General features: G+C 34.7%; 1 protein-coding gene across 7 annotated transcripts in view; it reads left to right on the top strand.

The window, feature by feature from the left end:
- The window catches only part of Thoc2 (THO complex subunit 2), a 107245-nt gene that overhangs the window by 45841 nt on the left and 47646 nt on the right, over nt 1-13758 (top strand). For all 7 annotated transcript variants that reach the window (XM_075958439.1, XM_075958444.1, XM_075958443.1 and 4 more), the window contains exons 12-17: nt 363-558; nt 8437-8478; nt 8889-9019; nt 9115-9216; nt 12653-12737; nt 13649-13742. In XM_075958439.1, coding sequence (XP_075814554.1) covers nt 363-558; nt 8437-8478; nt 8889-9019; nt 9115-9216; nt 12653-12737; nt 13649-13742 — 650 coding nt within the window. The remainder of the gene's footprint in view (nt 1-362; nt 559-8436; nt 8479-8888; nt 9020-9114; nt 9217-12652; nt 12738-13648; nt 13743-13758) is intronic.

The following is a 13758-nucleotide window of genomic DNA, read 5'->3' on the forward strand; positions in this document are numbered from 1 at the left end:
AGGTAGTTGAGCTCAGATTGAGAAATGTTTGATTTCATCTTGTTGTACATCTGAGGGCCATCGTTTCTTCATTCCTATAACTATATTCTCTATGTTGGCCAAGCTTAACTTAAACTCATGATACATGTTACATGAGAGCTACATTGAGAATTCCTTATTTAATTTGCTATTTTGAAACATTCTCTTTCTGAGCTTTGTTTTTATGCTTGTTGAATTTGTTTTTATATTAATTTTCACTTGAGAATTACTATAATAAAGTTAGTGATGGCTAGAATAGATATACAAGCAAGGAAATTATTATTGTGTTAAGATATTTGGGCTTAATAGTGCATAGATTTCTAAATCTTGCTTCTTTTTTATAGAGTTGGTGTTCCTAAAGGTGCTAAAGGCTCACCTGTTAGTGCTTTGCAAAACAAGTTAGCACCAAAGCAAGTGGAGAGCTTTGACGATTTGAGGAGGGATGTATTCAACATGTTCTGTTACCTTGGTCCTCACCTATCTCACGATCCCATTTTATTTGCAAAAGTCGTGCGCATAGGCAAGTCATTTATGAAAGAGGTCAGTAAGATTTTTCTTCCTAGTAGAAAATTAAAATTTGAAATGAATATATTTGTTTTGATGAGTATTTCTAAAAGCAGAAACAAAGTAAACATGATGTAAGGAAAGTTGTGTTGAGTAAATGAGCTCAGTTTATGGAAAGTCCATGATGATTCATCAGATACCTCCCTTAGGAAAATCCATATTTTGAATTCTGTTGTAACTAGCACTTTCTTACTAGTTTTTACCCTTATCTGTCTTCTGTTTATTTTCTAGCATGCGGTTTTGAATCATTACTATTAGCTGTTTGTAATTTTTCCAACCACAAAGTCCTGGGCTTATTATTTCTAGTTTTTACTTATTTTTGGTGATAGGATTCAACTTGGTGTTTTGTGTGTTCTGAGTATGTGCTCTACTGTGGATCTGTGTTCCCAGCTCATCATATTTCTTTTTAAGTAAAGCTTTTATTGAAATAAATTATACATATAGAAAAATAAGTAAATTGTGATTATATAGTTTAGTGACCTTTCTAAAACTAAACACCCATGTGTCTACCACTAAAACCAAGAAATTGAATAGTATTAGCAATGTCCTTACCTCATTTATAAACTTAGACTATTTAAAAAACATTTATGACATAGAATGTGCATATGACATGCATCTCCAGTCTTAAATTACCTTTTCTTACCTTACTTAAGTCAGTTTCCCCTATGTGCTGCTGGTTTCTGTCATTGTAGTTTTGCTTTTTCTGTGATCTTATGTAAATAATTAGTGTTTTCTGATTTTTTTCACTTAATGTTTTGAGATTCATGAATCAAGTTATTACATGTGTCAATAGTCCTTTTGATGAGTAATAACATTTCATTATATGTAAACATGTAGTTACTGACAAATTTACCAAGTGATGGATATTTAAGTTATTTTTGGTTGGGCTGTTATAAAGGTGCTTTAAATATCTATACTTTTGGGGGACATATTTTTGTATTACCAGAAGTAGGATTTGTTAGTGAAATAAATAAGTATATGTTGAACTGTAAGAAATTACAAAAATGCTGGATGTGATAGTACACACATTTTTTTTAAGATTCATTTATTATGTATACAATGTTCTGACTGCATGTATGCCTGAAGGCCAAAAGAAGGTACCAGATCTCTTTATAGGTAGTTGTGAGTCACCATGTGGTTGCTGAGAATTAGTCTCAGGACCTCTGGACGAGCAGCCAGTGAGCGCCCTTAACCTCTGAGCCTTCTCTCCAGCCCTCCTGTGGTGCACACTTTTAATCCCAGAACTCAGGAGACAGATGCAGGCAGATCTCTATAAAATTTTCAGGACATCCAGGTTTACATAGCAAGCGAAAACTGACAATGTCTATAGTATTTTACATTTCTGAGAGCAATCTTTGAGACTTCCAGATGCTCCATAGCCTCACTGACACATGGTATTTTAATACTTAAATTTTATCCATCCTAGTAAGTTGTGGTATCTTATTGTGGTTCCAGTTTCTGTCATGCTAGTGACTAATGTTGAGTATCTTTTAATGTACTTATTTGCTACTTATAATTATTTTTAGTGAAGTGTCTGTTCATGTTTTCTCCATTTTATATCACAGTCTTTTTGTTACTGAGTTCTCGTCTTTGTATTTTGTTGGATTTTATCAAATAGGTGGTTTTTGTATTCTTTTCAGTATGGTTTGCCTTCCCACTTTTAACTGTTTAAAAAAATTAAAGTGTATATGTGTGGGAGTGGCAGAGGTTTGTGCCAGTGGGTGCAGGTGCCAGGGGAAGCCAGAAGAGGATGTGGGATCTCTTGGAGCTGTAGTTAGAGGTGGTTGTGAACCAAACTCTGGTTCTCTGGAAGAGTAGAGACTTCTTTTCACCATGGAACTATCTCTCCAGCCCTTCGAAACTCTTTCTGTAGAGCTATGCCTCTGAAATTAAGAGTCCAACCTTAGTTCGATTCCTGGCATCTGCTTTTGGGTGGCTCACAACCACCTCTAACTCCAGCTTCCCGAGATCCGATGACTCTGGCTTCCACAGTACATGTACATACCTACACACAGACTGATAGACATATATACATGTAGACAACTATGGATAATATGCAAACACCATTTTAAAAAGGAAAAATGGTATCTTATTAATTTCAGGTTAGTATGTTTTTCTCTTAAAATTTCCTGGGTTTGGTGTGCTCAATTTATTTATTTATTTTTGTAACCTATATAAGACTTTCTCATAGAGTGTTGACCAGACTATAGCATGCATCATAATTACCTGTCAGGCTTACTAAAATGCAGATTGTTGGTCCTAAACTTCAGTATTTGGTCAATAGGCCTGGGTGGAAGGTGAAAATTTGCATTTCTAACATGTTTCCTCATTGATAAAGTATTCAGTCATATTTAGGAAATGTATCTTTTTGTGCAGCATAAATGTTATTGAGTAGGGGAGCAGACTTGTGGGGGCATCAGTCCTTCTTGGCCACAGCCTCTTTCATGGCTGACAACATGTTGCTCAACTCTTCCCTCTTCCTCTTGGTGTGGATGTGTGCCCACTCTTCTTGATGAACTGGAGCTAGCACTTGTCCTTGAACACCTTGAGCAGCTCCATGGTGTGCCAGTTGTAGGTCATGAAGCTGCACACCTCCTGGATCATGTTCTGCATGAACTTGGTGTGCTTGGTGAGGTGCCAGCACTGCTGGCTATGCATCGGCTTGCCACTTTGGCTTTTGTTGAAGCCCACTCACTACCTTGGGGTTGAACTGGGCCATAGCTGCTGCTCTAATGGCAGCTGGCTCAGGAAGATTATGTAGTAATTTTAATATTAGCTATACTGTCTAGGTTCAGATACTAAATATCAAAAGGCAAGTGGCAACTCTGTGTGAATGGTATGTGACTTATTTTTTATGAGACTTGTTTTGCTAAGAGTAGGAAATTAATGAGTATATACAAGTCCATACAAGAAAAAGGTAAAATACGTTTTTTAATTCATTTATTAATTGCTCCATCTTCCAAGAATTAAATTTTAGAAGATATATTATTAATGGTATATATGAGTGTGTGTGCGTGTATGTGTGTGTATTGCATGCATTCAGGTGCCTGAGAAGCTAGAGATGACCATCAGATCCCCCAGAACTGGAGTTGTAAGTAGTTGTGAGCCAGTGTAGGTACTGAAAGTCAAACTTAGATCTTCTGCAAGAGCAGCAAGTGCTCCTAACCATTGAGCTATTGTTCCACCCCCCAAGTATTTTTTTTGTGACAACAGTCGTTGAAGCTAATTTCAAGACAAGTTCAAAGTGCAAAGAACAGAAATAATATCTAAAAACATTTGTGATACTGCTTACTTGTGAGAAGCTTTTTTTTCTTTTTTACATGCGTGACAGCAAATGCTGCCATATCCTAAGTTGTTAGCATTCTGCTGTCTAATTTCTCACTGCTTGTTCTGGGAGCCTGTGCTACCCACACAAGTAAGGTATGAATTGCTAGGGATCTAACACCACATAATATTTTCTCAGCTGTTTTTTTTTAAAAAAAATACTCATGCATTTTGTGTGTGTGTGTCTTGTGTATGTACACATATATACTTACATACATACATACCACAGAGCACATGTGGAGATCAGAGCATATCTTGCTGGGGTCTGTTCTTTCCTTCTACTCTATGGGTTCTGGGGGAATCAATCTTAGGTCACTAGTTTTGCTTGCAGGTGCTTTTGCCACTGAGACATCTCACAGGCTCTCTGCTCAGTTTCAACCACTGAAAAGATAAGAGTTGATTGTCACGAAGATATTTCTACACAGACTCAGAATCTGCTGTGGTGTTGAACCTTTTTTACCTACAGTGCTAATGTGCTTCTGGTGCTTCCTAGGATTACTTGCCTGCACTTGATATTGTTTGCTTTTGGGGAAAGACAAACTAAAATATGAGTACATTTCTTTAAACAGATTTAATATTTAAGCTGTAATTTGTTCTAAAGTTAGATGCACATGTTATTTATAATGGAAACTATTCATATATAACAGTTTCCAGCAGTGGAAAAAAATGAATTTCCAACTGTAATCTCCCATTCCTGAAACTCTTTCTATGGGTTGTATTTTAAACTCCAAATTACTATTTTATCTTGATATTTAGCCTGGACTTGCTTTAAACTCAGTCCTCCCTTCCTCTACTCCTGAGTTCTTAGAGTTCATGAATGTGCCACTACCTTCAGAAATTCTAAATTATTTTATTTTTTACTTGATTATTTAAAAAATATTCTGAATTTATGTATATAGGTGTTTTGCCTCCCTATGTGTCTGTGTAGCTTATGTGTACAATGTCTGTGGAGGCTAGAAGAGGATGTTGGATTTATTGGAAATGAAGTTAGAGTTAGTTGCTAGTTGCCTCTTAGGTGCTGAGAATTAGACCTGAGTCCTCTGGAAGAGCAATCAGTGATAGTAACCATCTCTCTAGGCCCATTCTAAATTATTTTAATGGGACCTGTTTTGGATGCTTCTAACAAAAAGGTTTTTCATAAAGTAGTTTTGAGGTATGTATGTGCAGTTTTTAATCTAATATACTATACCTACTAGGTACTCAATAATTGGTAGTTAATAACATGTAAGTTAAAATAGTGCTATAATTTTACAGGCAATCTAGTCACAAATCTTAAATGTTTTTATCAGAGGTAATAATAACAGTTCTAAGTAGCATTTGAAAAATAAGGTAGTAAATTGTTAGATCATTACTCATAAGAGGCTATTTATTTAGTTTTATTTATAATTCTTTATTTCTCAACTTTTCTCAAAGTCTGTCTTGATGTCTCTATTTTTTTTAATTTTTCAGGTGCTGAGTATTGTTGTATAATGGTATTGTCTTTTATGCCTTTATAGAGTCATGTTGGAACCTCAGTTGATTTTGATGATGGCCTTTCTAACCCTAGTTGAGTGCTCTCTTTTACTCATTTAAAATTCAAATGTTGAAAGCACTTCAGGTGTCTTGTAGCTTAAGAGTTGTGACTTCAAAGATAGGAACTGTGTCCTCTTTTCAAAATTAAAATGTGTGATACTTAGTAAATAACTGCAGCTTGCACCCACTTCCTGGTGCCTCCTGCTTCAGCCTAGTGCTGACTGCAGCATAGAGTATTGTGTGGGTGTTGTTTAATGCTATTCCCAATCTGAAAGTGAAGTAAACTAAAAGAAAAGGAAGAGATAAATGGAGTAGGATGTTGTTTTAGTTAGGGTTTTTTTATTGCTGTGAAGAGACACAATGGCCATGGTAACTCATAAATAAATATTTAATTGAGGTGGCTTGCTTATGGTTTCAGAGGTTCAATCTGTTATCATCATCAGGTGGGGAGCAGGCATATGTGGTGGTGGAGCTGAGAGTCCTTACATCTTGATAGGCAGGGAACAGGAAGTTGATTGACTGTCATATTGAGGGAAGCTTGAGAAAAAGAGCCCTCAAAGTCTGTCCCCACAGTGACACACTTCCTCCAACAAGGCCACACTTCCTAATAGTGTCACTCCCTTTGAGGGCCATTTTCTTTCACACCATCATAAATATGTTTATCTTCTTTAAAAATTGCTTTAATTTGTGTGTACCTCCTGATTTATTTTTATTACTCCTTGTTGCAATGAGCTTTTGATAGGAAGGTTTACTGCTCTTCTAGGTAGCTTTGCTTTATGTCTTATATTTTTAAATTTTTCCTGCTTATGAAATATTAAGAATTGACATGTGGACATTAGAAACTGACTAGAGTTACTCAGGGAAGTAAACCAGCTCAGTTACGGTAAAAATACTTTATTTCTATGGAATAAAACTATGTAGTTTTACTAAGTTTGGTTCACAGCATGGCAGGAAAAATGGGTAGTCTCACATCCTTAAACTATAATAAACTGTAAGCCTAGTTTTTCCAGTTATGGCCTATCCTTATTTCTGCCTCCTACTAGATGCATAGTATGTTATCTGAATTATCAGTCCTCTACCTCAAAGAAAACAACAATAGCTATATAGTTGTTTCTGACAGGACACTCCTCTATGATTGAAATGTAGATGGATTTTTCTGTCCTGCCTGCCAAGTCCTAAATAAACAATACAGAGACTTATTAGTTATAAAACCTTGGCCACAAGTTAGGTTTGTTCCTAAGTAGCTCTTATAACTTAACCCGTTTTTATTAATTTACGTTCTCCCATGTGTCTTTTATCTCTCTCCCATTTTGTGTGTCTGACTTGTTCTGCGATCATTTGGCTTCTTGAGACTCTGCCCTTCTTCCCAGCACTCTCTGCTCCCCTAGCTATTGACTATCTAGCTTTTTATTAAACCATTCAGAGTGACATTTCTTCACAGCGTACAAAAAGACTACTTCATAACAGGGAATTCCTTATTTGCTGACAAACTATCAGTTGACTCAGTTTTATCTGTGAAAGAGAACCCTATTTTCTTGAATCTGCCAATTTGAAGAAGAAGATATGTTGGTATGCACCCTAAATCACTGATAGATTAAAACTAAAGCACGTAAGACTTTTCTTTGGGAATATCTGATAACTTGCTCAAACGCATGCAAAAGAATCCCTTCTTTAACATGAAAATCAAATAGGTGGTGTTGCATCATAGCTTTCTCCTTCGCTTGTTTCAGTTTTGACCTTTGCTTTTTCCTGATGTCTAGACTGTTCTTATGTGTCAGTTCTTCATTTGTATTTTTGGGTTTTCTGCCTTTATAAACATATACACCTATAGGCATCACTAATGTTTTTGTTGCCTTTAAGATAAGGTCCCTTAATTAGCTCTGGCTGTCTTGGAACTCACTATGTGAGACCAGGCTCACTTTGGACTCTTCAGAGATCTGCTTGCCAAGTGCTGGAATTAAAGGCATGCACAACTATGCTCGGTTTTCATAGTATCATTTTAAGTGACTAGATAGCATTGTCAAACAAGTCACTTCAAGGTTCAGTCTGTATTGGGATACTAAAGACCCAAAATGTGATTTTTTTTTTTATGTCAGCAGTTTCACAAATAATTTGGACTTACTTTTTGTTGAGCATTTTGATAGTGGTGAATTATGATGTAATTTAGATTCATTTCCTTTGTTCTGAGTTTTGGTTATATTAGTATTTGATTATATTGATTTTGTAAAGTAGCGGCTCTCAATCTGTGGGTCTTAAATCAGGAAACATATTTCTGATGGTCTTAGGACCTGAGACACCGCTCAGTAACAAAATTGCAGTTATGAAGTAGCAACAAATAATTTTATGGTTGGGGGTCACCACAACATGAGGAACTGTATTAGAGGGTCACAGCATTGGGAAGGTTGAAAACTGCTACTGTAAGGGAATGTGGATAGAAAATATAAATGCATTTGAAATAAATGGTTTTGATGATTACAGTTTTCCTAAGTTTAGTAACTAATGCTTAATATGAGTTTTAGAAGCTTTGGTTTATAATGATATTAAGACACGTAAAACGGATACTTAGGGTTGGGGATAATAGCCCAGCTAGCAGAGTGCTTATCTAGTGGGCCTAAAAGCCCTGGGCTTGAATTCTAGTACTTCATAAACTGGATGTGGTGACACACACTTCTAATCCAAGCACTTGGGAGGTGGAGGCAGGAGAATCAGAAGTTCAAGGTCAGCCTGGACTACAAAGAGAATTGGGAACCAGCCAGGACTACTACATGAGACCGTGTTTCATAGACACACATGTAAAAATAAAGAAACAAACTGTACCCATATTTATACTTAAAATTCATGGATTTTAAAATTATTTAGAGGTTAAAAGTATACATAAAAATCTAAAATGTTTCTTAGTAATATGTTGTATTTCAAATAACCATGTATGTAAAAAGGCAAACATCTAAGAAATATTTAATTTTTAAAATTATAAAGTAGTTAAACAACTTTTAAATATATTATTGTTTTAAATTTTAGTTTCAGTCAGATGGAAGCAAACAAGAAGATAAAGAAAAAACGGTAAGAGACTGAAAATATTAAATAATGGGTGTGTTTGTCAAATGTAGCATGCTGAATATTTTACAATGAACAAGATTTAACTATCATCAGAAATAATTATTTTATAATTTATGTGCTCAGTACAGCATCTGGCAGCTCAGTTATATTTTTCTTCTAAAGCCAACATCCTCTTTTTGAAGATTACCATATTATATAAGGAAAAAGGTTAAGCCCCTCATTGTTTTGCTACTTCCTTTGCATCTCACCACATTTGCTATCTCGGTTGGAGAAAAGACAATGATAGGGTGGGGAATTATATATATGTGTTATGAGATTTAAAAATGGCAATTCTTTTAAGACTGGTACTCCTATTTTGATGATATATTGAAATAAGACCCTTATTGACATATTTCTTCTTGCTTTCTTCTTAGGAAGTTATCCTTAGCTGTTTGCTTAGCATTACTGACCAGGTATTACTTCCATCTCTTTCTTTGATGGACTGCAACGCTTGCATGTCTGAGGAACTATGGGGGATGTTTAAAACATTTCCCTATCAGCATAGGTAAATACTCAGATTGTTGATTCCTGTTAATTAATTCTAGTGCACTAACTTTTAAGCACCTAATGTTTTCTAATTTTTCATTTAATTTTTTAAAGATACCGTCTATATGGCCAGTGGAAGAATGAAACTTATAATGGTCACCCACTTTTAGTAAAAGTTAAAGCTCAAACAATAGACAGAGCCAAGTATATCATGAAGTAAGTTTTATTGTTTTTTATATTAATCCTATTTATGTCTGGATATAATTTACTTTGTTTCAGCTATTTTGTTGAGAGTCTTAATTTAGAGAAAGCTCATAAATATTTGTTAAAGGTATAGCTGATTATATATCATAGCTAGAATGACTTAAGTTTTATGTAATCTTTTAATTACAAGTTAATATTTTATTTTTATTTTTTAAGATTTATATGTCTATGTAATTGGGCATATATATGCCATGGTATGCATGTGGAGGTTGGGGAATAACTACTGGAGATGGGTTTTCTCTTTACTCCATGTGTGCCCTGGGAATCAAACTGTGTTTGTAAGAGTGATATTAATTATACTTTCTCGTAAATTATTTGAAGCTTACGAAAATTGTGTACTTTATGCTAGTATGGGTCTGTGTCTATGAACACTGTCTACTAGAAAAATAGCCATGTGCATGGTCACAGTTGTTGCATAGACTATATATAATGGGGTGGGAAAATAGAAGAAAATATCTAATTATTTAATGGGAGAAGAAGTTATTTTAGGAAGTAATTGTTGGGGAGACTGTAGGCTTGGTGCGTAAAAGAAAATTGGCTTAAACCTACAGATACAGTTTCTAGGTTATCAAAATCTGGTCAGGTTGAATATATCATAACATAGTACATAAACACATTTATATACACATATATATGAGAATGATCAGGCTGTGTGTGTGTGTGTGTGTTATTATTGTTTGTGCTAGGTACCGAGTGAGTGCTTTATCATTTCCTTGATTCTCTGTACTCTAACAACAGCCTTAATTTTTTTTTTTATCTGGAACAGCATAGTAGCTCATATTATTCCTCACTTCAAAATCCTTGGGTGACTTGACAGTACTTGGCAGGCTGTATGGCAAACTTTATGGCATGGTGATGCGAGAGATACTCCTTGATCTTTCCTACCGTATATCCTACCTCATTTCCTAATGGTTATACTTAACCAGCTGTACTGAGCTTACTTGTTTACCTGAATGTATGAATGTAGCACACTCTCTGTAGCCTTACTTCCATTGTATGTCTTTTTTGTTTCCTTCATTTGTACAAGTTTTCCCTTAGCTTGCCTTTGCCTCTGCATCCGTGTTTCATTCTTAGAAAGTAAGCTCAAGTGTCAGTTCTCTGAAGCCTTCCCCAGAACATACTGCCAAACAAAATTGATTTGTAGATCTAGTATACATTAGGAAAAATTATACTAGCATTCTACTTAGGCACATTGCAATGAGAGTTTTTTTCATTTTTGTATTTTTATAAAGTTCTTGAAAATTATATGGCCAAATGATTTCAATTTCGGTAAATGAGTATACAGATTTTATATGCAAGTATTATATACAGCTTTATCTTTCTATGCCTATTTCAGGTACCACAGTGTTCTCCCATTTTGTCAGTGTAGTGATTGACAGAATTTCCTCCCTTTTTAAAGGGAGAAAAGTGGTTCTCGGGCAGTAGCAGCAGGAGAAATATGGGGAGAAAAGAGATATGAAGGAAAGGAGAAATGTTGATCAAAGGAATCAATATTTCACTTAGATGTAAGAAATTTTAGTTATATTTTCTACTGTGTGGTGATCAGTTAATAATAATAATGTATATAAAAGTAAGTTTTTGAGGCAATAAAATGACAGTTTGACAGATTCCTTCTGCAATGCCTATATAGATAATGAACATCACATTTTGCCCTTATAAAATATATACATTTTTAAAAGGTATTCAGTAAAATGTCTCTCATCCGTTTCTCAATTCTCTTCAGAAAGAGAAATGTGAAGTAACCAGTATTTAGATTCTTATTTATCCTTTCGGGCATTTTTATGTATATTCAAGACAATATGATCATACTATCTTCACATTTCATATTATTGATAGGATATAAGTACTGCTTTCAGATTTCTTAGCTTTTTAAAAAGAAAGTTCTCGGGAATACTGGCATACTCCTGTATTCCCGGTATTTGGCACTCTGAGGCAGGAGGACAATGAATTTGAGCCTGCCTTTATTTCCTACTGAGGTGAGACTGGCAGAAAAACCAACAAACAAAAAATAACGGGAAAATTTCAAAAAAAGGATTCGAAATATGAGTCTTTAGTTAGGCCAAATTTGAGAGCAAGAACTGCTCTCATTTTTGTTTTTTTTTTGTTTTTTTTTTTTAAATATTTATTTATTATATACAATATTCTGTCTGTGTGTATGCCTGCAGGCCGGAAGAGGGCACCAGACCTCTTTACAGATGGTTGTGAGCCACCATGTGGTTGCCGGGAATTGAACTCAGGACCTTTGGAAGAGCAGGCAATGCTCTTAACCACTGAGCCATCTCTCCAGCCCCCTGCTCTCATTTTTGTATTCCTGTGTTATAGAAAGCATTAATATAAATACATATATGAGTACAATTATTTAGTGTAGAACACTGTGTGTAGAATTTTTAATATCCTTGGATTTTTGTTATATTTTAGCTGTAACTGTCTCACCAAACTATGAGTTTGCTGCTTAAACTTTTTACACTGAGAATGGAGTATATTAATGTGTTGTTTGGGTAATTTTATGTTTTCAAATCATTCATTCTTTGAATGCTCATTGGTTGTGTTTTCTATGCATGAAACTCTGGGAGCTTGAAGGTTGAATGCCATCAAGAAAGTATTTCTTTAGTTTTGCTTATTTTTCCCTTCAGGGTAGTGAAGACAGAGGGAATAGAATAAAGTATATAGTGTATGTGAGAAGGGAGAGTGTAAACCCTGGCAAGTAGAACTACCCAAAAAGGTGTGCTGTGTGAAGGCAGAGAATATGGAGTCAAGTTTAAACCAGTGGGCTCTCTTCTCCACTGGCAGGGAATGGGAATGTAGGAAACAAGAAGAGGAAGCACCCCGTTAAACTAACATTGTTTTAATTAATCACACCTATAGCTGTTTATAGAGTTTCTGCTTTTATTACGTAATCATCTCAGAAAAGCTTCCAATTTTGTGTAATAATTGTGTTGAGCTATAGGTTTCATTGATACAGGTTTTTAGAATCTTGGAAAAAGTATACTGAATACAAAAGAAATAAAGAAGTATGAAAGGAATGTAATTTGTTAATTGTAAAAATTATGTACCTTGAATAAGAAATTGAGAACTGTCAGGGTCCGAAGCCCCACTAATTCCTGAACTGATAAACAAAACCTGGTAAATCTAAAATAATTATGATTCTTTTAAAAAGGTATTTTATGTATTTGTATAGTAAAGTAAGTTTTATTCTTAATAGATAACTAACTCTTAAACTTTGAAATTCCCTCTGAAAGTTCAACTTTTGCTGCAGAGTATATGAAAATGTAGTAGTTTGTATGGATCCATTTTGTGTGTTTTGGTTTTCTTCTCATGATATAGCAGAGCTTATCAGCAGCTGAGTAATGGTACTTAGTATGAACCTTGACATTTCTCTCCCTTATAGGCGTCTAACCAAGGAAAATGTGAAGCCTTCAGGAAGACAAATTGGCAAGTTGAGCCACAGCAATCCAACCATTTTGTTTGATTATGTACGTTTTGAAGTTAATATTATTTTAAGGGGTTTTCCTTTTGGTTTTCTTTAAATCAGTACAAGTGGAAATGAAATGATGTAAATTTTAAGATGTTTTGGGAAAAAGCTGATGAAATGCCAATTTATGCTTAAAACAAAACTTCACATAATATTGATCAATTTTCTAGTAATGTACAACAGAACTACTATATGTTTTAGAAACATCTGAATAGTGTTTCGCTCTGATTTCAGTTTTAAGTGTTGCATTCTTTTTTTTTAATGTTTTTTCAATACAGGATATCTTTGTATAGCCCTGGCTGTCCTGGAACTAGCTTTTGTAGGCCAGACTGTCCTCAAACTCACAGAAATCTCCCTGCTTCTCTGCCCCGCAAGTGCTGGGATTAAAGGCATATGCCACCACCGCCCGGAATTACCTATTTTTTGGAAATTATCATTATTGAAATTTTCATACAGTATATTTGGATCATATTCTTTCGCCTCTCACAAGTCCTCTCAGATCCTTGCTACCTTCCTAGCCACCCAACATCATGTTTTCTCTCTCACTTGGTAAAACAAAACACAAAGAAAAACCAACAAGACTAAAAATGTGTACCTGAAACAAAGAGCAAAGCATCCATTTTAGAAAGACTAAATAACATTTAAAACAGGAATAACCTCTACCATTCCAAAATCCAAATTTAGACCTCTTGGAATTGTTTTCTAAATGGAAAATGTAGCCTTAGAAAAATACTGTACAGAGCATTAATTGTAATATGTAATATACAATATGCTTTATTTATATTTACAAGTATATGCAAAATAGAAAAACCACTTTAATTGTATTATTTCTAATTTTGGATAAGTATGAATATTAATTAGCATATAAGTTTTTATTTACTTAATGCAACTTACTCTTTCTTGTTCTTCCAGATCTTGTCACAAATACAGAAATATGATAACTTGATAACACCTGTAGTAGATTCATTGAAATACCTCACTTCATTGAATTATGATGTTTTGGCCTGTATCCTTTCATGTGA

The sequence above is a fragment of the Microtus pennsylvanicus genome, chromosome X (assembly GCF_037038515.1).
Source record: "Microtus pennsylvanicus isolate mMicPen1 chromosome X, mMicPen1.hap1, whole genome shotgun sequence".
Classification (NCBI taxonomy): domain Eukaryota; kingdom Metazoa; phylum Chordata; class Mammalia; order Rodentia; family Cricetidae; genus Microtus; species Microtus pennsylvanicus.